This window comes from Mauremys reevesii, linkage group 18, assembly GCF_016161935.1.
Source record: "Mauremys reevesii isolate NIE-2019 linkage group 18, ASM1616193v1, whole genome shotgun sequence".
NCBI classification, from domain to species: domain Eukaryota; kingdom Metazoa; phylum Chordata; order Testudines; family Geoemydidae; genus Mauremys; species Mauremys reevesii.
In genome coordinates this window covers 6,773,471-6,800,270 of record NC_052640.1, presented here as the reverse complement: position 1 = coordinate 6,800,270, position 26,800 = coordinate 6,773,471, and the positions used below count along the sequence as shown (strand labels likewise).

The 26,800-nt window shown below is 41.8% G+C and overlaps 1 protein-coding gene across 2 annotated transcripts in view; it reads left to right on the top strand.

The window, feature by feature from the left end:
* TMEM120B (transmembrane protein 120B) overlaps nucleotides 1-25,291 on the top strand; it is a 38,887-nt gene extending 13,596 nt beyond the window's left edge. For both annotated transcript variants that reach the window (XM_039505292.1, XM_039505291.1), the window contains exons 4-12: nucleotides 64-123; nucleotides 2,580-2,675; nucleotides 5,703-5,792; nucleotides 16,254-16,319; nucleotides 17,362-17,423; nucleotides 17,888-17,980; nucleotides 18,465-18,529; nucleotides 22,336-22,404; nucleotides 24,447-25,291. In XM_039505292.1, coding sequence (XP_039361226.1) covers nucleotides 64-123; nucleotides 2,580-2,675; nucleotides 5,703-5,792; nucleotides 16,254-16,319; nucleotides 17,362-17,423; nucleotides 17,888-17,980; nucleotides 18,465-18,529; nucleotides 22,336-22,404; nucleotides 24,447-24,560 — 715 coding nt within the window. In that variant the 3' untranslated portion in view covers nucleotides 24,561-25,291. The remainder of the gene's footprint in view (nucleotides 1-63; nucleotides 124-2,579; nucleotides 2,676-5,702; nucleotides 5,793-16,253; nucleotides 16,320-17,361; nucleotides 17,424-17,887; nucleotides 17,981-18,464; nucleotides 18,530-22,335; nucleotides 22,405-24,446) is intronic.
* Nucleotides 25,292-26,800: the final 1,509 nt, after the last annotated feature.

Below are 26,800 nucleotides of genomic sequence, written 5' to 3'. Positions count from 1 at the left end.
CAGTGGTTCTTTTGTATTAAAATTAAATGGACTGATCTGCCTTTTGGATGTTTTATCTTTCAGTTTGTACTTAAATCTGGTGCTGGGAAATGTGAATGTAACTCTTCTAAGTAATCAGGCAAAGTAAGTGGTTTTTTTGTTGTTGTTTTGGGTTTTTTTTACAGTTCTTCCCAGTTAGTAGAAGACAGATGTTTAGGTACGGCATAGATGATTTTTTTCCATTGCATGAGCAGGGTATTGTCCCTGCAAGATCAATCAATAGAGCTATGTATTATTCAAAATACTGTGAATTCAGTGGAATTACACCATGGATAAATCTGGCAATCTGACCACTTGTTTTTAAACAACTAGTCTAATATTTGAGGGCTACACACATGGACTTAATAGTGAAGAAGAGTGTAAATTGTGACTTTTTTTGGAACTGTATAAATAGCAGTGTGATTCCAGCTATATTGGCTCTCAATGGCTTCCAGAGAAAATTTGATCAATTTATAAACAGAAAAGGAGAAAAATATATATGTACCTGCCAGTCCTGAAACTAGCCCTTCAAATTTTAATTAAGCTGGGTTCTCTCTGGCTTGTACCTAATCATCAGTAATAAAGAATCTGCAGACCAGACTGTGACCTCCAGTTAAACATCCGTAACACCATTGTCTTAAAGGTATTTGCTGTGTGAATCCCTGTTGTGCGACCATGTTAAGGACTGGTGTTACTGAGGACAGAGTATGACCCTAGAATTGGAAGTATAATTATAGTTTTGAGTAGAAATGTGATGTGTTTGCAGTTGGGGTACCTAAGCTCTGGTTCTGTCTTCACCACAACCTGTTTAATCTTGGTTAATTGAAGTATAAAATTAATAATAATCATGGTGTATCTCAGGGATGCTGTCAGCAGCCTGCAAAGACTGAACAGACTCCCTGAAGAGTCCGTTCTAGCTCCAGCACTTTTCAACCAGCGATATTCCACCAACATCCTCCCACAAGTTCATGTACGTGGATGACATTGCACTGGCTACTCAGGCTTCCTCATTTGAAACCTGAGAAAAGGTTTTAGAACAGGACTTTAAAAGCCTTAGAAATCTGTTTCCAGGTGTTTAAAGCCAAATGCCTCAAACAGTGGTCTCAGCTTTCCATTTGAATAATAGGCAGGCCAAGAAGACATTAAATATCAATTTCTGTGGGTCACTGTTGATGTACGATCATAATCCTGGATAACCCTGGACTGCACATTCAGCTTCCGTCGCCACCTTGAACAAACCAAAAGGACAATGAAGGCCGGGGTCAACATCATACTGAAACTTTTAAGAACATCTTGGGGAAGCAACACCTGCATGCACCAACTATTGACACTAGCCCTTCTCCATTCCACAGCGGAATATTGTGCCCCAATTTGGAGCCAAAGCCCAGAGGACACAGAAATTAATGTTGCTCTTTGCATAATCAACAGCAACCTCATGGCTATTGGCATTGGCTAACATTATGGCAGCAAATATCTGACAAGATGCTGCAACAGTTAGAGAGAACATAAAGATTGTGGCAAATACCACACTACTGCTCCACCATGACCTAGAAAACACACACCCCCACACCCCCGCCACTGACTAACATTGAGGAAAACCCTTCTGGTCTTGTGCCACAGCCCTCCTAGCAGAAGATAAAGATGTTCGTAGAAGATGGTCTGAAGCCTGGGTGGCTGCCAACATACCAAACAGAAATCTAATCCGTGACCCCAACTGTGCAAGTGCTGGGCTTCTTCCCACAGCACATAGGCACAGCTATAAATCATATCTGCACCTGACATGGAAGATATGCCTTCTTACTCCATAGGAGGAAAGTGAGGGAATCACCGGACTATGACCGTGGCGTGGTGCAAACTGTCGGCAACATCACATCGGATGATTGCTCATTCTGGAGGTGTCACAGCCATTCAGTTGGCAACCCTGTCTGCTCTGAACTGGATAAGAGACCTTAAGATCCAGCTGTAGTCCCATCGTTGCTTTCACTGTTCCATTATCACCATACAGAAGGAAGTAGTCTAATAATATTTACTATCTTGCAGGGTGTTGAGATTGAATTAATTCATGTTAACATAGAGCTTTATTAAAGTGAAGCCTCTCTGTGGTGCCATATAAGTCCAAAGGTCTTACTTCTATTATACCGTGCTTGCATTTTCTCAATGGGGGTGGGGGGGAAATGGAAGTGTTAGGGCTATGTTGTGGTTTTGGGTGGTGGTTGGTTTTGTTTGTTTTTGTTTTTTGTTTTGTTTTGTTTTTGGGGTGGGGGGACAGATGTGGAAGGAATGTTCTTCATGATTACTTTAAAGCTTGTTTTTGTGTGTGTGCCCTGCCCCCGGCGCCTCCATGACAGTTGATAAGAAAAGCACCCAAGAAAAAACTCTATGAATACTAGTTAAAGACGTTTTTTGTCTTTGGACAGATAGTGTTAAGTGCACTACATGAATGTAGAATGGGAACTCTACTTGTACAATGTAAACCAGTTTTAAAACCACAAATATGTAGATGTTTTACTTGTTTTTAATGGCAGAAATATTAATGCTTTTACATTATTTTGTCATCCCAGGTTTGCCTACAAAGATGAATATGAAAAGTTCAAACTTTATTTGACAATAATCTTGTTACTTGGTGCTGTAGCATGCAGGTTTATTCTTCATTACAGGTAAGGCAATACTTTTGTTTCTGATTAAACATTTTAAATAAAAATATAGTGTTGAATGTTCAGTTAGAATCCACTATGTTTTCTGCATCTCAGTATTGGAAGTTGTTAAACAAAACAGTTAACTGTATTGTGCTCAGTGCAGAATTCAGAGTTAAGGGGTGCTGTCAAGATAAATCATAGTGCTGATCCTGAAAACACTTACACTTGTGAGTAGTCCCATTTTCTTCAATGGAGCCATTTATGTACATAAAAGTTATTCACGTGGAAATATTTGGAGGATCAGGCACCATATCTTTTAAAACCAATTTCCTTTCCTTTTGAGCCATAAATTATTACAGCTGAAAGAATTTTTAAATTTACTATTTAATAGGGCTGTCAAGTGATTTAAAAAAATTAATAATGATTAATCGCACTGTTAAACAATAATAGAATACCATTTATTTAAATATTTTTGGATGTTTTCTAAACTTTTCAAATATATTGATTTTAATTACAACACAGAATACAAAGTGTACAGTGCTCACTTTATATTTATTTTTTATCACAAGTGTTTGCACTCTAACAAGACAAAAGAAATAGTATTTTCTAATTCACCTAATACAAGTACTGTAATGCAATCTCTTTATCATGAACGTTGAACTTACAAATATAGAATTATGTACAAAAATACTGCGTACAAAAATAAAACAATCTAAAATTTTAGAGCTTGCAAGTCCACTCAGTTCTACTTGTTCAGCCACTCACTCAAACAAGTTTGTTTACATTTGCAGGAGATAATCCTGCCCGCTTCTTGTTTACGATGTCACCTGAAAGTGAGAACAGGTGTTCTCATGGCACTGTTGTAGCTGGCATTGCAAGATATTTACGTGCCAGATGTGCATGCTTCAGGGGACATGTCCATGTTGATGGGTTCTGCTAAAAAAAAATAAAATAAAAAAAAAAAAATCCAAAGCAGTGCGGACTGACACATTTTCATTATCTGAGTCAGATTCCAACAGCAGAAGGTTGATTTTCTTTTTTGGTGGTTTGGGTTCTGTAGTTTCCACATTGAAGTGTTGCTCTTTTAAGACTTATGAAAGCATGATCTCTACCTCGTCCCTCTGAGATTTCGGAAGGCACTTTAGATTCTTAAATTATAGGTCAAGTGCTGTAGCTATCTTTACAAATCTCACATTGGTACCTTCTTTGTGTTTTGTCAAATCTGTAGTGAAAGTGTTCTTAAAATGAACATGTGCTAGGTCATTGTCTGAGAGTGCTATTACATGAAGTATATGGCAGAATGCGGGTAAAACAGAGCAGGGGACATACAATTCTCATCCAAGGAGTTCAGTCACAAATTTAATTAACACATTTTTTTAATGAGCATCGGCAAGGAAGCATGTCCTTTGGAATGGTGGCCAAAGCATGAAGGGGCATATGAATGTTTAGCATATCTGGCACATAAATACCTTGCAATGCTGGCTACAAAAGTGCCATGCAAATGCTTGTTCTCACATTCTGCTGAAGAGGGCAGCATTATCTCCTGTAAATGTAAACAAACTTGTTTGTCTGAGTATCAGAGGGGTAGCCATGCTGGTGTGTATCCACAAAAACAATGAGGAGACCAGTGGCACCTTAAAGACTAAAATATTTGGGCATAAGCTTTTGTGGGTAAAAAACCCACTTCTTCACATGCATCAAATAATGCCCAAATAAATCTGTTAGCCTTTAAGGTGCCACCTGACTCCTCTTTGTTTTTGTTTGTCTGAGCAATTGGCTGAACAAGAAGTAGGACTGAGTACACTTGTAGCTTCTGAAGTTTTACATTGTTTTGTTTTTGAGTGCAGTTATGTACGTTACACTTTCAGGGCAAAGAGATTACACTACAGTACTTTGTATGAGGTGAATTGAAAAACACTGTTTCTTCTGTTTTATCATTTTTCCAGTGCAAATATTTGTAATAATATACACTTTGATTTCAATTACAGCACAAATCCAAGATGTATATGAAAATATAGAAAAACATCCAAAATATTTAATACTTTTCAATTGGTAGTCTCTTGTTTAACAGCGTGATTAAAACTGTAATTAATTGTGATTAATTATTTTGAGTTAATCGCATGAATTAACTGCAATTAATTGACAGCTCTACTATTTAATTATTTGTTTATGTATTTAGCTCAGCTTGGAGAATGGTAGACTCATTGATTTTTTTTCTTGCTGGTGGTCATGCTCTATGACAGCATTGTAATTTTGGGACTGCAAACATTTGCAGGGGAATGTGCAAATCAAAGCAAACATTGTCCTTTCTAAACATAAATTTTAAAAAATGTCTCTGGCATTGTACAATTTCTTGTATTTAATTGTTAACTGGAGGGCCAGGCTCTAGTTTTGCTAAGTTCCCTTTTAAATCTGCCATGAATGCACCATCATTTGTTAAGGATGTAATTCCCTGGAATGCACAAATGCTCAGGGTCGTCTAGACTTTAAACTTTAGGATATCAAAATAGGGGAGTTTTTCAGGTCTTGAAAACAGAGTACAGCGCTCTACTGTGTGATTAGTTGATTGGATTTATATAGATCTAATAGTATCTGCTCATTGAATTAGACTGAAAATGCCTGTGTAAATTGGATCATCTGCTTCTTCTATGGAGCACTCCCTCCTTCAAATGGAATTAATGTAATCTCTACACACCTGCTCATCAGCCTGGGATCCCAAGTCTTTTATCACATAGCACTTTCCCAGTATCCCAGAGTAACAGAGTCTGTTTCTCTCCCCCACCCGCCCCGCAAATTTGCATAGTTGTGGTAGAAAAGGCACAGTGTAGGGGTTGTGTAGGGGTTTTTCAGCAGGGCTAGTCATGTGTAACATTAGGCATGTACTTAAGGGTTTGCAGGATCAGGGCCTTTATGTCTGTGGTTTCACACAAACTGTTTTTCACTTACACTGTTCTTGAGATAGGGAGGAGAATAATCTTGAAATGGATATTTATCATAATAAGGCTTTTTTTGTTTTTGTTTACTCTTCTTTTTTTTTTTTTTTAACAGGGTGACAGATGAAGTGTTTAACTTCCTGTTGGTGTGGTATTACTGCACATTGACAATAAGGGAAAGCATTCTCATCAGCAATGGCTCAAGGTACCGTATGATATTCCAAAGTAATTAAAAGCACAGGATTCACTTAAAACAAAAAGGCAAACATGGTTTGTTGTTGGAGTCCCAGTGAGGTTGGGATAAAAATCCTGCTGAACAGTCCTTTTTATCTGACCATTTTAAACATCTATTTCCAAACACACACATCCACTTGGGGATGAGAAAAACAAAGCAAGTTATGAAGAAACTGTGCCTTGATACCAGAGTGATGAATGTGCTTTTATTAATAATCTAGTTTTAGTGAGTTAGTAATAAGCAAGTCTGTTTTTATAGAAATTGAACAGGTAGGATTTCCTGTGAATGCAAAAGATTGACAATCTAAATATGGTTTAATTTTCTACTTTCCTTTGACTACCTCCCCACGGCTTTAACTCAGTCTAAGGCAGAGGTGGGCAAACTACGACCCAGGGGCTGCATCCGGCCCTCCAGACATTTTAATCAGGTCCTCGAGCTTCCGCTAGGGAGCATGGTCCAAGGCTTGCCCTGCTCTGACTCTTCAGCTGGGATATGGGGTTGGGGGGCTTGTCCCGCTCTGTGCAGCTCCCAGAAGCAGTATCATGTCCCCCTCCGGCTCCTGTGTGTAGGGCCAGCCAAGGGGCTCTGTATGTTGCCCCCGCCCCAAGTACCGTCCCCGCAGCTCCCATTAGCCAGGAACCGCGATCAATGGGAGCGGCAGGGGCGTAGCTTGCAGACAGGGCAGCGCGCAGAGCCGCCTCGCCACACCTCTGCGTAGGAGCCAGAGGGGGGACATGCTGCGGCTTCTGGGAGCTGCTTGAGGTAAGCTGCCCGGAGCCTGCACCCCTGACTCCCCTCTTGAACCCCAACCCCCTGCCCCAACCCTGATCCCCCCCACCCCACCCTCCGAACCCCTTGGTCCCAGCCCAGAGCACCCTACTGCACCTCTAACCCCTCATCTCCAACCCCCAATTTCATGAGCATTCATGGCCTGCCATACATTTTCCATACCTAGATGTGGCCCTCAGGCCAAAAAGTTTGCCCACCCCTGGTCTAAGGTGACACTATTGTAAGCATAAGACATAGTTGAAGATCATCTGCATCACTGATTCCATCTCCCTGCAGATGTTAGATGCCTCCCCCATAATGTAATAATGTATACATTCTCTGAGACGACGCTTGATGTTAGCCAAAAGCTACACTTGATCTTAGTGAAAAGCCTACAATCGACTGTATTTTTGTAACTTTCCAGAATCCTTGTAATTTTGGAACTGCATTAATATCGCTCGCCCTTCTTTTAAAATCACAGTAGAAACTCTGATTCCATACTAAAAAGAATGCAGAGAAGCCTAACTGTGATCTAGATTTTGTAATGTGATTTATCTGGTTGCAGAAATACATAATGAACACATTTCCACTTCTTGATAGAGGTAAATATACCATGTAGCAAAACATGCATCTAAACTACAAGGGTGGGGGGGATCAGATGTTAAAGTGGATATAATAGGTCAAAATAGTACGCACCTGTTAGAAATTAAAAATAAACAAAAGCCCCCAAATACTATTTCTTTAACCTCATAGTCTAAATTGTTTTTTATCTAATGTTTCCTCTTTAAAAATGTATGCTTTCAATATAAATATCCTAAATTATTTTCAGATTCATTTATAGCTGGAGTTGCTCTTTGGAAATTTCCAGTGTTGCCAATTCAAGTTACATCATCAATATGAAAACTGCTAGTGTTCCCCAAAATATATACTTAGGTGTGACTGTCTATAGTGCTAGATGCTACTAATAACTGGAACGTTACTATAACTGAAAAAACGCATGAAAATTTTTCTGTTTTTTCAATTCAGTTATTTAATGCATATGACAGCACTTTGTGAGTAGCCAGTTTCACTGTTCCCCTTATAGTCAGTCAGTCTCTCTTGCTGAAGCAACTTTTATAAACATTAATGGAGGAGCAGAAAAATCTCTTGAATCTTACTTCAAAGGAATTTTAAAAAATAATTTCATAGTATTTAGAGCAGTGAATTAAAAAAACAAAACAGAATCCACCTTCCTCCCCCTCCTAAAAAAAACAAAAACAGGTGACAGTCAGTCAATGTAAGATAAATCAAGTTGACAGCGTCCTTTCAGTCAAACCATATTGGGGAATAACCTTGCACTTCTAGGGGACGTGACGTCCATGACCCCTCCCCCTCAATGTTCAGATTCCCTAGCCTGAGTGGTGGAAATTGTAGTTGCATCCTCAGAGTCCTACAGTATTCCAAAGAAGCATTGCTAATAGTGGCTTTGAACTAGGGATGTCTTTCATTCCCCTTCTTATGGCTGGATATATAGCCATTAAAAAACAAACTAACTCCATGAGACATGAAACAACACTCTGCCAGATGACTTTTTGCCTGATTTTTGTTGTTTAAGCCCTGTGTATATTCCACAGGACATCTGTAATAAACCAGTGCAAATGCTGAGATGTGCTGTGCTGCATACACTTTTAGCAGTGGTTATACCTAGTGCCATTTCAGGACCTCTCCCAATGTCCTAGTAGCCAGCCAACTCACATTCCTCAAGTGCCTGGCTAGAAAGGACAATAATTGGGTCGCCGCCACCTTCTCACACCAGTTTTACACTGGTGTCACTCTAACTTCATTATTTCTTATGTACACTGGTGTAACAGAGACACATTATTGCTTGTGAAGTCAGATCTGATGGCCCCCTGCTGTTTTGCTACTCATCCATTCTAGATTGGCCCTCACTAAGGAAAGGGAAAACACGCACACAATCTTGATAATGAATACACATGTGCGCACACGCACACACACTGCTGCTGTATTAATTAGTTCTCTCTCTAATTTGGCTTGTTTGCCGCACTTTGAATAAGCAAAACCACTTAACTTCAACTTCACGTGTGCATCCTTGTCCAATAAACACCACCCTGGGGAACTAAATGGCTTATAAACTCCCTCTTAATTGAACTTAATACATGAGTAAACCAACTAAAATGGTGGTGGTAGAAGACTTGTGTTGACAGCACAGCATACATATAATTAAGCAGTAAATGAAGTGCAGAATGTTTACTGGGGTTTAATGACGAACTGGGAGGAGTTTATGGCCAGTTATCTCAATCAGTCACTTTTCCAAAGCCTTGTATTAAAGTCATTTCTCCTGTTACATACTAAAAATGGAGAGGCAGGAAACCTCCATATGGAGTGGTGGTTGAAGGATGTGTGTACAAAACATTTCTGGGAAAACTCATGCCTAATTAGCTAATACAATTGCTTGCAGTCTTCAGAGATGATTCATCTAAATTAATCCGTATTATAGATGAAGCTACAAAACTGAATATAATCACAGGATTGTAGCAACAATTTTTTTACAAGTACCAGCATACTGGCATAAAATTAACACATGTAGCCACAGTACTGTTGTTTTTTAAAAACAAACAAACAAAACCCTTCTATTTTGCTTCTAGTTTAATTTCAGGAAAGCAGTTGTCTCTAGACTAGTGGTTTTCAAACTGCAGGTCGTGACCCAGTACTGGGTCACGGAATGTAAGGCACTGGGCCGTGGTGGCTCTGGTCAGCACCGCTGACGGAGCCCTTTAAAAGTCCAGACGATAGTGCTGCCTAGCTAAGGTAGGCTAGTCCCTACCTGTTCTGACACCGTGCTGCACCCTGGAAGTGGCCAGCAGCAGGTATGGCTCCTAGGTGGGGGGGAGGGGGCGCCATGGGGCTCTGCATGCTGCCCCTCCCTTGAGCACCTGCTCTGCACTCCCATTGGCTCGTTCCCAGCCAGTGGGATCGGGTGGGGGTGGGGGGTGGGGGGTGCCTGCGGCGAGAGTCGCGTGGAGCTGCTTGCGCGCCTCCACCTAGGAGCCAGACCTGCTGCTGGCTGCTTCCAGGGCACAGCGCGGTCTGCGGTGCCAGGACGCCTCAGCACCCACGCTGTGCCGCTGACCAAGAGCCACCTGAGGTAAGACTGCAGCCCAACCGTGCACCCCAATCTCCTGCCCCAGCCCTGAGCCCCCCAAAACCAGGAGCCCTTCCTGCATCCCAAACCCCTCAACCCTGGCCCCACCCCAGAGCCTGCATCCCAATCCAGAGCCCTGACCCCTTCCTGTACCCCAGACATGAACCCCCCCAACCCAGACCCCCCTCTTGCAGCCCAAACCCATCATCCCTGCAGTCCTCACTACTGCATCCCAACCCTCTGCCCCAGCCCAGAGCCCCTCCCACATCCCTAGCTCCATTAGGCCATGGGCATCAATAATTTTCTTCAACTGGGTCACCAGAAAACAAGTTTGAAACCCACTGCTCTAGACCATTAATGATATCAAATGGCATGTGGTTTACGTTAAGAGGTTTAACCATTAAATATTAGCTGCACATGGTGGTTGGGGGAATGGGGCATGCTTTCTAATCAAGAATTTCACAAAGGGTTTTTTTTTTTTTTTGGGTAGTTCTTTGTATTTCTGCTTGCATTTTGTCTTAAATTTCAGGAACATTAAGGTTGGTGTTCCCTGGTTGGATGGGCAATCACTGACGGTCTCAGATGTGGATTGTGACTTTTACCTGCCTTTAATTGAAGCAGAGATGTTAAATCTTTACCACAGATCTTTCCTCCCAAGACTGTTTGGCTGTTTAATTCAGAGTTTTAAAACAGTCTGAATAAATATTGTTTAACTTCTTTTGAACTAGGTTTCACTTTGACATCTCTGATGTCATCCTACCAGTTCCTCAGTTGTCTATAGTCTCCTAGGGAAAACGGCAGACGTCACCTGGATTTCTACTGTTGGTTTTTGTTAATTTTTATTTAAAAAAAAAAACAAAAAAACCCAAACAAATCCAAACCATGTCAGGCCTTTGTTATGCACCGTAAAGAAGCAAACAAGGCACAGCCACAAATCAGCCATAGAAACATGGACGTCTATGAGCAGATTGAATGGGGGATGCAGGAGAAAGGGTCTGACAGGGAGCAGAAGCAGTGCTGTGCGAAAGCGAAGGAATTGTGGCAGGCATACCAGAAAGCCAGGGAGGCCAACAGTCAACTTGATGCTGAGCCACAGATCTGCCACTTTTACAAAGAATTGCATGCTGTACTTGGAGGAAACCCCACCAGCATCTTGCACGTCTCCAAGGAGCCTGAGTCATTGGCTCCTGGTGTGAACAGCGAGGAGGAGGAGAAGAGGGAGGATGGGGGATGTGCGACCGTGAGCGGGGAGATTGTTGAGCTGTGCTGTGAGCCCGGACCTGTTTGAGACTCCACGGTCTAGTCAGTCCTGACAGTCAAGTACAGGTGAACCTGATACAGGGGAAAGAACCTTGGGTAAGTGTGTAAATGTATTTCCCATTACAGTGATGGTGCCCCCAACTTAGCAGGACATAGCTATCGACTTTCCTTTCTTTTATTTGTACTAAAAGAGCTAGTAGTACAACAGGTAACACCTGCTTTTCATTCCCCTGTGGAGTTAAGCAGGGGACTCCTTATGGAGCAGTTTATGTACCTGGGGTTGTCCCTTGAATTCTCCTGAGAGATCTCAGTGAAACTTCCACGGAGGTACTTTGCAATCTTCTCCGAAAGGTTTCTAGGGATGGCAGCCTTATTTCTTTCTCTGAGGAAGGACTCTTTTCCATGCCAGTCAGCGATAACTTTGGCAGGCAGCATTTCACAAACAGGTTAGCAGCATACTGGCTCAGGCGGCTTTGGAACGCCAGCAGCAACTGTGTTGTCTGTGCCTTTGTTTCTCTCAGAAGTGAGAGATCTGCTAAAATCACCACCACCTGTAGAAGGTGGTGACAGTGTTCAGTGCCATTGCCAAATACTCAGTTTCATGCAACTGAGCCATTCCCACCTCATTTCCCTCAGCCTTGGCCAGCCATACTCACCATGTGAGTGGGGCCATGCACAAGCACTCTGAAGCAGAAGTGTCAGTAAGCATGTCTTGTTTAAAACTTTAGGAGAGCAAGGGAAGGGAGTTCTGAACTTTAACTTTTGCTTTCTGTTGTACCGTTTCAGTATAGTCACCTCTGTCTGTTTTATCTGCAGCTGCTTGAGGGCAGAAGGAGAAAAAGAGAACCCAGGATGACAATTTCAGTGAGATTCTGGAAGCCAGAGCTGCATCCGACCGTGAACAGAGGCCCTGGAGGATGAATATTGCAGACACTAGGGAGAAACACCAGGACATAATGGAGCGTCTCCGACAGCGCAAACAGATGCTGCAGACACTAGTGGACCTACAGGGTCCACAATCCCAGGTTCATCTCCCTTTGCAGTCCACGGAGAACTCCAGTATAGCAACTCCCTATGCCCCCTCAACGTTCCACGTGGCATCAGGGACGCATCCCTAGCCCTCCACACGGGAGACATCATGGACCAACACCACTTCAGCTATAGTTGCTGTATGTATAGCGAACATGGACATGAATGTTCCATCCCCTTCTTTGTGCTCTGTTCCATACATTTATTAAGGCTGTAATATATTTGCTTTTAACTTTCACAGATTTTTTTCTAAAGTGTTGTTGTTCAATAAAATTATTATTTGGAAAATAATTCCTGGAGAATGGCTGGCAGTACTGAAAGCACCCACTTATTGTGATTGTACGCTTTGTCATTGATCCTATGAGATACTTCAAACACAGTGTAATAATCATAAATGTACAGCATGCTCCACAAAAGTAATCGGTGTGCATCTATGAATACAACACTGATAATGCACCAAGTGCCACACAGTTCTTAACAGGTTCTTGAACTTCAGGGCAAGGCAGAGCACAGTACGCCACAACACATTATAGTGACTCTTGTTAAGTGCTCTTTCAAAGCCTCCCTGAGCTGTGTAGCTCCGTGTTGAGCTTTTTTGATAGCCTTGTATCTGGCTGTTCAAATTCAGACATCATGCAGGACACAGCAGGCAGCTGTAACCATTGTGATATTTTTCTCACTGAGATCCAATCTTGTGAGTAAACAACGCCAGCATCACTTCAGTCTACCAAAAGCACATTTGGCTGTCATTTTGCGCCTGCTTGAGCCAGTAGTTGAATCTTTCCTCCGTGCTGTCGAGGTGTATGGTGTACGGCTTCATGAGCTAGGGGAGTAAGCGGTAGGCTGGGACCCCCAGGATCACTACTGGCATTTCAGCATCACCAAAGGTGATCCGCCAGTGGGGAAAGTCCCTGCCTGTAGCTTAAAGGTGCAAACATCATGTGCCTTTCCTGACCAGCCAACACTGATGTCAGTGAAGTGTCCCCAGTGATCCATGAGAGATGCATAACCACAGAAAAAGGGGTTGTGGCAAAGGAGTGTGGTGCCAGAATGGGGATATGCATGCTGTCCATTGCTCCACCACAGTTTGGGAACCTCATTGCTGAAAATTCATTCATTTTTGTCCTGCATGTTGCCAAGAGTCAGTCATCGGTTTTGGGTCCGATTTTATTCAATCTATTTATTGCTGACCTGGGAACCAAGAGTAGGAGTGGGCTGATAAAGTTTGCGGATGACACCAAGTTGGGAGGTATTGCCAATTCGGAAAAGGATCGGGATATCCTCCAGGGAGATTTGGATGACCTTGTAAACTGGAGTATTAGTAACAGGATGAAATTCAATAGTGAGAAGTGTAAGGTTATGCATTTAGGGATGACTAACAAGAATTTTAGTTATAAGCTGGGGACGCACCAGTTGGAAGTAACGGAGGAGGAGAAGGACCTAGGAGTCCTGGTTGATCGTAGGATGACTATGAGTAGGCAATGTGATGTGGCCGTTAAAAAAGCTAATGCGGTCTTGGGATGCATTAGGCGAGGTATTTCTAGTAGGGATAAGGAGGTGCTAGTCCCGTTATATAAGGCGTTGGTGAGACCTCATTTGGAGTATTGTGTGCAGTTTTGGTCTCCCATGTTTAAGAAGGATGAATTCAAACTGGAACGGGTACAAAGAAGGGCCACTAGAATGATCCGAGGAATGGAAGGCCTGTCGTATGAAAGGAGACTTGAGGAGCTCGGTTTGTTTTCCTTAACCAAAAGAAGGATAAGAGGAGATATGATTGCACTCTTTAAATATATCAGAGGGATAAATACCAGGGAAAGAGAGGAATTATTTCAGCTCAGTGCTAATGTGGACACGAGGACAAACGGATATAAATTGTCAGTCAGGAAATTCAGGCTTGAAATTAGACGAAGGTTTCTAACCATCAGGAGTGCAATACTGGAACAGCCTACCGAGGAAACAGTGGGGGCGAAGGACCTCCATGACTTTAAGATTAAGCTAGATAAGTTTATGGAGGAGATGGTATGATAGGATAACGGGCTTAGTCAATAGGTCAATTAAGTGCCACACTGGTAAATAGTACAATGAGTCAATGATATGATATAACCTTTTTCCAGAGGGTATGGCTGGAGAGTCTTGCCCGCGTGCTCGGGGTTCAGCTGACCGCCATATTTGGGGTCGGGAAGGAATTTTCCTCCAGGGAAGATTGGCAGTGGCCCTGGAGGTTTTTCGCCTTCCTCCGAAGCATGGGGCAGGGGTCGCTTGCTAAAGGAGTGGGTGGATCGGCTTATGTGGCCTGCATCTAGCAGGAGGTCAGACTAGATGATCATAATGGTCCCTTCTGATCTTGAATTCTATGATTCTATGTGTAGCGGAAGATTATTAATGGCCCGTCACACTTGCATGACAGTGATTTCCCCCCCCCCCCCCGTGGATTTTCCAACTCCAAAATGATTTCTCACAGCAGCAATCCAGCGTTGCAAGTTTCTATAGTGTGATCACCACTTGGTTCTCCATTGTCAGTGCAATTCTCATTGTGGTGTCCCTGCACTGGAGGGCTGGGCTGAGCTCAGCAGACCGATCCAGGAATGTGCTCTTGTGCATCCAAAAGTTTTGAAGCCACTGCTCATCATCCCAAACCTTCATAATGGTGTGATTCCACCAGTTAGTGCTTATTTTTCGGGCCCAGAAGCGGTGCTCCACCATTTGCACCTGTTTTGTGAATGCCACCAACAATCTTGAATTGGTTCTTACTGTATCCCACAGCAATCTGACGTCCAGGACGTTGTCCTGTTCCCCGCGGTTGTTCTTGTCGTTCTGCAAATACTGGAGGATTGTGCTGCTTGTGCTTGCAGTGCTCATGATGAGTGCAGAGCTGTGCAGGCTCCCTGCTTCTATCACACGTGGTGGACAGCAACAAGTCCTGTGTGTGTTTGTGGGACTTTCAAAAGTGGTACAAATTATGTGATAACAATGATGTGGGGTGGAGAAAGTTGGATCCTGGGAAGTTGACCTCTTGCTCACAGTCTCCTATGTAACTTGTTTCTGCCCCACCATGCATTGCCAAAACTTCCCAAAAGACAGTGCAGTGGATGGTGGTGAGTTGCATGCTGGGATACTTGCTCATGGTGCACTGTGCTGTGCATTGACACAAGCACTCCTGGTGAGTACTTGCAGCGCCAGTGCAAGGTGCCAAGTATGCATGTGCAGTAGCGATGTAGACCACCGTAACTTTTGTCAGCAAAGTGTAGTGTAGCCATGCCCTCTCACTCACTCACCTGATGAGTTCTCTTAGTGTGTTGCTGATGCAACTTGTGCAATATCAGTTAGAAAATAAGGGGTGTGGGTGGGTGGGTTCTGCCTCTGAACATCACATCCCTTTCCTGTGTCTGTGGGTTCAGCAGAATATCACTCCATTTCCTGCTGCACACAGTCACTTCTATCACAGTCACTTCTATCGGATCCTCTAAAATAAAGTAGCTTGCAGGCCTAAGGTGTGCATGGATGTTGCTGGTTAGGAAGGTGGTGCCCAGAAGAGGGCATTCTCTGTGTGTGTGTGTGTGTGTGTGGTAATGGTGCTTACTCAGACTTCAAATGACTGTCTGCTATTATTACATAATTTAAAATGTGGGGTGGGGTTCAGTGACATCTGAGAGCATCACCGACAAAATATATCCATTATGTATGCTGAGGAAAATGGAGAGGCCAACGGTCTGAACCCAGAATTGAGAGCGATTGGAATGTTATTCCTGATGGGATCTGGTTGGGGAGGATAAGTCTGCTGCTCACTGGTGGTTTTTTTGTGACTGAGAATGAATGGGAACTGTGGGTTTTCTTGGTACTTCTTGCAATTTTGTTGACAGTTACAATTGTGAACTGTAAAGATAAAACAATGGCTGCTTTTGCCTCCCAGTAACACTGAATAGACTATGTATTTAATCTCACAGTGGTAGATTGTTTTGACTCAAGACTGTGTGGTGTTCCTGGGGTTTTTTTTTTTTTTTCAAACCTCACTTATTTTATACTGATTGATTTTCATCCTAGCTCAAGAAATGGTTAGTACTGACCTGACCAAACTATTTTAGCACATTTTGCTCAGACTGATAACTTTCTCCAGTTTATGCCAGTCACGTTCCATCTCAATATTGAAAGATTGGTTTTATGTTTAGGGCGCATATTTGTGACTTTCCTCCCCACTCTCTTTCTTAATTAATTGTGTTTTGTTTTCTTTTAAGGATTAAGGGCTGGTGGGTGTCTCATCACTATGTCTCCACATTTCTATCTGGAGTAATGTTAACATGGTAAGTTCTCTGCTGACAGATTTTCATTAACGGTTTTAAACCCTCCTCAGATGCATCTAAAGTGACCTGGTATAAATGTCTCTTCCCAGGTACTTGTTGTAGCTTTGTGCCTTATGTTTTCTCTGGTGTGACATTTGGAATGATAAATATAGAACTACTGGAGAGTTCAGTTACAGCTCCATTAAAACAACAGCTCAGTAGCTGTAATGGGGGCAGCAAAATGTCTGAATCTCCCTGATTTGTGCTCTATATAAAGAGCTAAGAAATTTATATTAAAGAACAAGCAGATAAATCTCTCTATATAGACAATAAATGACGTTAATTATATTCAATACATTTTTGGGTTTTTTTACTTGTTTATAATCTGGGTTCAGCAAAATGAAAGTAACATTCAAACTTGTGGTTTTGTTTTGGGTTTAATTTTTATCTCCTGGTTAGGGTGATTGTGCAAACAATTTGAATGTTTTGTGTAATTTAACAAAACCTTGATTAAAATAGTCTCATTTACAATCTTTTTGTATATATGTTTAATAAAAAAAATACTTTCATTTCAGTCACTATTTAACTTCTTTATTAAAACCACAGGAACAGAAATAGTTTTTATTAAAACAATAAAAAAAAATTACTTCTCCCATCAAGTGCACCCACCTATTTTGATTTGGTTTTTTGCAAATATTGCTTAATGGTTTGATCATTGGCTATAGAATACTGCCATTTAATTAACAAGAAAAGGCAACATTCCCAGTTAGAGAAAAGAACCCAGGGAAACCCAATGAGATAAATTGCCTACAACCCAGAGTTGTTGTGATTAGACATTTACTGACATCATAAACTTTGCCATATGCTTTGGTACAAGCTGAGATCTGCAGCCTAGTGGGCCGCACTGGATAACAAGAATAACTGCTTTATGTCATTCACTGATGGCATCAGACTTGACTGAAAAAGGGAGATGGAACTTTATATTAGTTTTTGTGTTTCTTATTAAACCAAAAGTGTGAATCTTTCTTTCTTTCTTTTTTTTTTTTACCTCCCTCTCTATCAGGCCAGATGGACTCATGTACCAAATGTTTCGCAATCAATTTTTAGCGTTTTCAATTTTTCAGAGTAAGTATATCTTACCTTGTTAATTCTTGAATGAAATATGGATTCTCTACACTTCTGCTCCTTAAATACTAAGGTTCCTAGAGGATCATTAATATTAAACTAAGGGCTTGTCTACAGTTGAAACACTTCAGGGGTACTGTTATAGTGCTTCACTATAGACACTACCTGCGCCACCGAGAGGCAGTAGCTATGCTGATAGCGCTAGGTCAGTTGAAGAATTCTTCTATTTAATCGGGGAGGGGGGTGTTAGACCAGCTTAACTACATCACTCAGGGATATGGATTTTTCACACCTCTGAGCCATGTAGGTGGGTCGACCTAACTTTTTAGTGTGGACCAGGCCTAAGTTAGCTGATAGCAATGAATTAACTCTTCTTACTGTTCATGTTAGAGTTGCCAGTGCAACATGATTTTGTTTTCTCTCGCCCAGTTCCAACTAAAATGAATAATTCCTTTGGTTTCCAGGCTGTGTACAGTTCCTACAATATTATTATCAAAGTGGCTGCCTTTACAGACTCTGTGCATTAGGGAAAAGAAACCACTTGGATCTTACAGTAGGTAGGTGTTTTTGTAACCCCTAATTTAGTTTTACAAAAACCATTTAAGTTACATTCAGCAGCTAATTGACTTAAAGTTTTAAATGTGATTTCTCAAAAACTCTGTGGAAGTGAAAACAGGCTATCTCAAAGCCTTCCCAGCATCATTCCACTATCCTGCCCTCCTCATTTTGGGTATGTAGGTGTTAGCAACAGGAGACTGAAACAAAATGATTTATGATCCTTTCCTTATGTTGGACAAAAAGGGTAGTATTAACTGATATATTGAAGGCTTTGTAATCTTAAATGTAAAAATTACATCTTTGTCGTTTGTCTTCTTATATATAGCCATAGGTATCCAGGGTGGTTTATATAAAATGTAGAGCTCCTTGTCCTGAATATCTTATCTGAAGAAGACATAGAAAGTAAAAACAGATGATGGTGCAGGAGAGTGGTGGGGCCTATAGGTATTAATTTATTTGTCTCCTGATGTTCTGGTTTTACAGAAGGATTTCAGTCTTGGATGTGGCGAGGGCTGACTTTCCTTCTTCCCTTCCTGTTCTTTGGGCATGTAAGTTGGAGAACCTGGCTCCTGCATTGATTTGTTTTATTTGAACACAAAGACCAGGGATTTTCAGAGTTCTTAGTGCTGTAATTGTAGCAAAACACAAAGTTGCCTCTTGGATCACATAGTGCATATGGTAACTGTGTTCCAGAGCTGGGAATTGAGTATCCCTTTTAGAAAGAAGTTATGAAATGGTTGAAGGTAGGAAGACTAGTTTAACACAGATTATTCCAGAAATCTGTAGTCACTAGATTTTGCTTTCTTTTTATGAAAATACTTCTGGTTGTTTTTTCCATATGAGATCATGAAGAAGACCTTTTAACATTCTTAATTAGAGGCGTTCGCCACTGGAGTTCTTCTGTTTGGTTACCTGGCACCCCCATCTTTTTCTTTTAGTGATTGCATTTGTCCCTTACGCTATGTAGGTGTGTGCATGTCTCATGCATCAGTGCCAGAGAGTTTTCCTTAGTGGTTACCTTTAGAGGCAGCCCCACATGTCCACTGGCTTCCTCATGCCCTGAGCCCAGGGTATAAATCACGACTCACCCCACCCATCCTTTTGTTCTTCTTACCCTCTGTGGCTGGTAGTCGGAGCTCTCCTGGGCTTTACAGCCTCATTCCCCTGTGAACAGTTACTTAGGCCTGATCTACACTGGTGTGGGGCGGGGGATCAACCTAAGATACGTCAACTTCAGCTACACTATTCTTGTAGCTGAAGTCGACGTATCTTAGTTCGACTTACCTTGCGTCCTCACGGCGCGGGGTCGATTGCCACGGCTCCCCCGTCGACTTTGCTTCCGCCTCTCGCCGAGCTGGAGTTCAGCAGTTGACGGGAGAGCGTTCAGGGATCGATTTATCGCGTCTACACTACACACGATAGATCGATCGATCGCTACCTGCTGATCTGGCGGGTAGTGTAGACGTACCCTTATAGTTAGCTTTTTTTTCATTTAGTGGTACTCACTGTTTTTAGTCTTTGGACATCCTTTTCTTTTTAACTTATTTAATTTTCTTTGGCTATAGCAGGACTCTGGGCCTTGCCCGGTACTGCGAAAACTTATGCCAAGGTCTCCAGGTTTTAAGCCCTGCTTCCACTGCCATGAACCAATGCCTATTAGTGACCTGAGGACTTGCTATTTAAAATGCTTGGGTGAGGGTCACTTTAGAGACAAGTGTCTGATCTTCTGTGGCTTCCAATCCAGAACAAGAAGCAGAGAGAAGAGAGCCTTAGCTAACTTCTCATGGCTCTTTGCTTGACATCAGGGAACCCCCTCATTTGGCACAAGGGAGCTTATTGACCACCTCTTGTAGGAGTGCTTCTGTGGTCTCTCCAGCAGACGGACTATAGGAGATCCCCTTCACCAGGGCCATCATTTTCAAGGCGCAAGACTGCAGACTCCCATCCTTTGAAGCATAAGAACACACTGACTTCTTTGAAGTCCTGGTACGGGCCTCCTCTGCAATGGAAGGCCACTCTGGTACCGAAGATATAGTGTGTGCCCTTCAGCTTGCCATTTCCTGTACTAGCTCGCAGTACCTCTCACAGGGCTGAGCTGTTGACTCCTGTATGCACCCCTGGACCATTGAGATGGGCCATCTCATGAGTGACGGCAGTAGATGAGTCGTCACTGCTTATGGTGGGGCCGCTGTCCATTTCAGTGCCATTCTTCCATTGCCACTGATTCAGGGCAAAGATCCTCTTCTGGCACCATCACAGGTGTGGTGGCCATCAGCACCAACGTCAGGGTCTGTTACGTCCCCATCAGTCTCAGGCCAGGTACCGCACTCATTGGCCTTCTCAGTAGGCCCAGGATACGGCACCTTCACCTCATCTCATGGTACCACTTTCTAGGAAGCCTTCAATGCCGCCACTGGTACTGCAGTCTTGACATAGATCCTGGACTCCGAGGACTCCTCCTGGTACCACACCACCTAGGACTTGGGAGTATTTTTACTCATAGTCAAAGTCAGGTTTCCCACTTCAAGGAGTCCAGGGCCGCCACCTACTCTCACAGAAATTGCTCTGTCAAGGGCAGATCAAGGGATAGGGAACCCTGGCCTAGGCATAACTGGCTTCTGATACTGTCAGCCACCTCATTGGCCATATTGGATGCATTGGGGAATGCCACCAGCATCGAGATCAACATCTCTGCTTCTTCATAGAAGCAGATCGTCAAGAAGGGAGGCTTCCCACCTGATACCAAGGGACCACTAATGATTGGTGCAAAACAGCCTCCAGACACAGAATGGCTGGACCTTCCCCAACCAGCCTTGTGCCAGCAGTCTGCCTCAGCAGTGCAAGATCAGCCCCGGGAGGGTTCTGCCTTGCCTCCTCTGAATATGTCATCCTCATCGCTGGATGACGCGCTCCTACCAGAAGCTTCCTCGCTAGTTCTGGGTAACTATTAAGTTACTGAAAAGAATGGACACATCTCTTGGCATTCAAATGGAGCTGGTGGAGGAGAATCCTCACAAGCTGATAGATGTTTTGCACCTAGCTGCTTCAGCCTTTCCTGTACATGAGATGATAATGCAGACCATCAAGTCACTGTGGCAAACCTCCCTCATCTGTTCAACCAATGGCTAAGTGCATAGAGCACAAATACCAGGTTCCATCCCAGGGGTTTGAGAAGGTTTATTCACACCCTGCACCATGCTCACTGGTGGTGGCCATGGTAAATGAAAGGCACTGTCAAGGTCAAGCTAAGGCTATGCCCCCTGTTTGCCCCCTCTTTGCCTCCCCCCAAAAAGGATGCAAAGCAGTTAAACCTTTTAGAGAGAGAGAGAGGTTTATTCAAGGTGTGTGGGAGGGTGGAGGTTACATCTTCATATTGCTGACCGCCAGGCCCTCTTGGCCTGGTATAACTATTCAGATTGGAAGGCAGTGTCTCAGTTCGTGAACAAATTGCCTGAAAACTGTAAGGAATAGTTTCAGTCCCTCTTGGTGACAGGTCACCTGGTTTCTCGATCAGCTGTGCAGTTTTTCAGTCTCCCTGAATCCACTTTTATTACTTTGAGGACAAATTTCCCCCCTCCCCCACTCTGGCTTCATTTTTATTTGGTGGTTGGGGCCATTGGGGGTATTTATTTACTTCCACAATGGTTGTGGGTCATAGATCAAATATCCCCTTGCCTCTATGCCAGCTGGTACAAAAGATGTGCCATGGATATATACGTAATAACATGGTGATACTGGGTGCAGTATAAAATTTTAAATAAGAAAAGGGACTAAAAATATAGAAGTATTCCTCCCTTCTTGTAGACAAAACTACAATTGGAAAATCTACCTGGGAGAAATTGATTATTCTTGATTTTGTTTTAAAAGGGAGGCTCTCTGTTGCTTTGCTGCTGTGGTTCATTCAAGACTAATTCCTACAACAAACTCAAACTCTTTAAAACATTTTAATTCTTTTGATACTTTTTATTTTATTTTATTTTTTAAGGTAAGATTTATCAGCCCTCTCACCCACAGGGATTGCACCTGTAAACGAACATCCTACAATAGAATGCACTTGTGCATGAAAAGCCTGAGTCACGTTAATGTGCTGACTTGTTGAAGAACCAGACTTAAATATAAATATCTATGCAATGTTTTACATAATCCTTCATGGTCAGCAATAAGTATCTTACCCGTACCTCATACATAGCTGTGGCTTCCAAAATTCAATAGATTTTTTTTTTCTCTTGCCACAGGGGACACCAGCATGTCAAGTAGCTTCCCTTGCTGTGCTAATTACTATTTTACAGCAGCCTAAACCATTAACAATCATTTTTATTATATTTTTAATAAAGTGGTCTCTCTCTTCTCTTAGTTTTGGCAGCTCTATAATGCGATCACACTCTTTGAACTGTCTAGGCATACGGACTGCAAAGAATGGCAGGTAGGTAACTCTATTTACAATAAACAAGAACTCTGTTATCATATTGATCCAAATGCCTTAGTCTGAAAATTGACATAGAATTTGTCAGAATAACTTCCTTTGTATCAGTTGAATACAATACCAAACAGAAGGTAGGTATAGAGAATATGGTAGTATCCACTTTATTACTATATATTTACGGATGCTGACACTCTTCTACTTAGTGTTCTTCATTGCCAACAACATGTACATGTTTTCTAGAATTCAGTTGCTTGTATTGATCTTGATATAGAATGATGTGAATCGCTTAGTAGGATGGGCTGAAGCAAACAATATGTATTGTGATATGGCTAAATAGAAATGTATACATCCTAGGAACAAAGAATGTAAGCCATACTTACATGAGGGGGACTCTATCCTGGGAAGTAGTGACTCTGAAAGATGTGGGGATCGTGGTGGATAATTGGCTGAACATGAACTCCCGGTGTGACTCTGTGGCCAAAAAAGCTAATGCAATCCTGGGAGTATAAACAGGGCAATCTCAAATAGGTGTAGAGAGGATATTTTACCTCTGTATTTGGCCCTGGTGTGACCACTGCTGGAAGGCTATGTCCAGTTCTGGTGCCCACAATTTAAGAAGGAAGTTGATAGATTGGAGCGGGTTCAGAGAAGAGCCATGAGAACAATTAAAGGATTAGAAAACATGCCTTGTAGTGATAGACTCAAAGAGCTCAATATATTTAGTTTAACAAAGAGGAGGTTGAGGGGGCGTGACTTGATTATAAGTACTTACATGGGGAACAAATATTTGATAATTGGCTCTTCAGTCTAGCAGAGAAAAGTCTCACATGATCCACTGTCTGGAAGTTGAAAATAGAGAAATTGGAAATAAGGTGTACATTCTTAAGTGACAATTAACCACTGGAACAATTTGCCAAGAGTCATGGTGGATTTTCCATCACTAACAACCTTTAAATCAAGAGTGGACATTTTTCTATAAGATATACTCTTCTTCAAAAGGAATATTTGGGGAGTTCTTTGGTCTGTGTTCTACAGGGAGGTCAGACCTTCTGATACCTTCTGGCCTTTGAATCTGTGAATCCAAATGAAATCTAGAGGAGTCATTGCACACCCAGTAGGGCAGGGAATCTCATGTGGTGGCTGTGTTGTGTTTTTTTTTTTTTTTTAATTCAGCAGGTCCTAAGTCCCAGCTCCATCACACAATCTAGCATTCAGATTTTGTTTCCTAGTAAAAAAGGAGGCATGCACCCTCCAGTGTTAGCTTGATATCTTCTTCTTATGCATGTAATTCCTCTCATATAAATGGACGTTCCTACTTATGCTGAGGCTTGGGACTAAATATAGCCCTGGCATAAGCATGAAAAACCCCACTTTCTTCAGAGTAGTTGAACTGGACCATGACATCTCCCAGACAGTGAAGTAGTTTAAAAATAATCTGTGTACAAATGTAGTAAACTTTGTTAAAGGCTGTAAAATCCCATTTAAATGATCATGATAAAAGTGTACACTTATTAACTGAATAATCCATGTGAGTTCTACATATTGGACTAGGATCTTCTCCCTCTATATGTGCCCATTGCCCCTACTGCTGCTAACAGAATCGTAGGTCTGGTGGTGGGCAGAGACCAGCACAGTCCTTCCCAAATTCTACGTACAATCTGAGACCTGAGATTTGGTTACCTCCTTATCTTTACTTACTTAAGGACAAATTTTGTTGGTTATAAAATAGGACAATAGAAGTCAGAGCTGGAAAACACCCAATATATCAGACTTCATCCTATTGCATGGAAAGACTATAAACCCCCTTCCATAGAACCCACGTCGAAGGGAAGACCTGTCATTTTGTATACAACTTTCATATATAGTGATTCACTTTTTAAAGCAAGTATACAGTTTGCCTGGGGGGTGGGGAAGTGTTACTTATGGCCAGGACCTCCTTATTTTAAAAAACCCTTTCAAATCTAACTGCTGTCGTAATTGGAAGATTTTTAACAAATGGATCATCACTTTTTTGTGTTTTGTTTTTTTCCTCCCACCCCCAGGTTTTTGTACTCGCTCTCACATTTCTGCTGCTCTTCCTTGGAAACTTCCTTACCACTTTAAAAGTGGTGCACACTAAGCTTCAGAAAAACAAAGATGAAATGAAGAAACTGTGAAACTGGGTTGCAATGGTGGACACTAAAATGTGGCATCTCTCTTCTTTCCACTCTTAGCAAATAATTTATCAGACTGAACCTGGTAAACCACAGCTATATTGCAAATAAACCTTGGAAGAAATCCTGTTCGTGTTATGCTAAGAATGTGAACTCTCCCAGCACAGACTGCTGCACAGTATTATGCAAGCACTGCTCTCTAGCCTGCCGCCCTATTATTTAAGTGTATTTAATACAAAACACATTTGGTGTTTTTCCTTTGTATATACAGCAGTTATGTGGCATGCACCTGCCAGAACAAACACCAGTCTTGGGAGAAAGTGATATTTACTGTAATTCTGTTCCTTCATCTCTTGTTTTGTTTTTGGGTTGGGTTTTTTGATCCAGCATTGTTTTATTTCTGAAATTCCAGGTACTGCATTAGTAAAACTTTAAAAATGTTTTAGGTCAACCAGTAATGCAGACCTAATGTTTATTTCTAAAACTATTGATTAAAACACTACATTTTCAGTGGCCTATGCTAACCTGCGTGTACTGTGAAACTTGCCCATATTTGTACCATGCTGCTATGCACACTTTTTAAAAACTATTTAAAGAACAAACTTTTTTAAGTTAATGGTTTAAATGTTATGTTTTGTCATTGACTTTGTTTGCAGGAAGCCTGGTGATATTCAGCTAGAGATCAGGTAATCTGGTCAACCCTGAAAAACGCACAAAATAAATAGTACAACACAGAGCTGTTTCAAGACCTTCTTTTAAATGTTGCTTTTACCATTGTTTTCCAAAACCATGTTCTTCTGAAAATGGCTCTGAATGAAGGCTGAAATTGCAGCACTTGGGCCTCTAATTACTGTAGTTTAACTTTCTCCTTCTCCTAATTTCATTTGTGAAATAGTGATAGTGTTTTGTCTTATTATTTTCCTGTGTGCAGTTCATTCGAGAGCATAGCGACTGTGTGTCTGGTTTCACCTACTTGGTTGTTTATGGGGTACTTAGTGCACTGGATGAGGTAAATAGAATTAGTACCACTGTATTTGTCAATCTCAGGCATTTTTTAGAGTACTGTATACTGAATTTTTGCCTATATGCTATAGCTTGCTGTGCAGTGAAAAAAATTGTATCCCTCTTTGCTAAGAAAACACACATCCACGTCTTACTATGTTTTTCCACCTAATGAGGGCTGCCTAGCTCCTGAATCAGAGCTTTTTCTATAGAGCAGTGAAGGTTTTCCCTCTTTCCCTTCATGTTCAGTTTGAGCATACTGCCTCTAGAGATAAGTAGAATGTCCCAAAGCTTGTTCTGGATTTACAAATTATTCCATTTTAAGCTTGGAGGTACATGAAGGCCTCCATAAATCTTAATGGTCCTTGGATTTTTTGCCGGCTTATTTTGGGGTCAGTTCCAAGTTAACAAAACCTCTGCATCCCACTAGCATACAACACAAAGGAAATAGATCATTCCAAGGTGGATTTTTCTATCAGCTGTATTCACAACCAAATGAAGATAAGACTGGAAACGTACTGTTTCTAACCTAATAACCTGACCTTCAGAACTTTTCAGGCTGTTAGCAGGAATCCTGGCAAAAACCACAAATGGAAGCCTCTCAGACAGAGAAATAACTTGCTGACATGCTATGAACACAACCTACTCTCCCCTAGGATGGACTGCTATTACAGCCCAAACCATGGCATATTTCAGAAAAAACACCTCTGCTGCAAAATATTGTTTTAAAACATGCCATTTCTGTAATGCAACATTATTGTGAAAAAGATCTTCAGCTGTAGTAACCTCACGTACAGAGAAATTTCTCATGACTTTAAAGTCTTGGAGTGCAGGTACTAATTTGAATGGGATGGTTCCTCTCACTTAAATGGGAAGCAACTAGGACACCTGCATGCATTGTCCTTGAAGGTAAAATAGTCATTGTGGGGCAGCAGGGATGATTTCACCATGTAATTCTTAATACAGATGTAAGTAGCACAGCTCAATTTGCCACACATCATACAAGCACACGGTGTTGAATAAATTGCACTTTTGTTTATTTTAAAGTAAGTTTTGCTTGTATTGCACATTAGATCCTCTCTCTGGGTATCAAAATAGTGGCTGCTGTTACCTGCCAGAGGTAAAGCATTTAGCAAGATGCATCATATCTGCACTGACTGACTTTCTGAGTAGACTATAATGAAGGATGTAAAACATTTTCTATTATCATAAATCCAATCTGGAGAGACCACACAATTGAT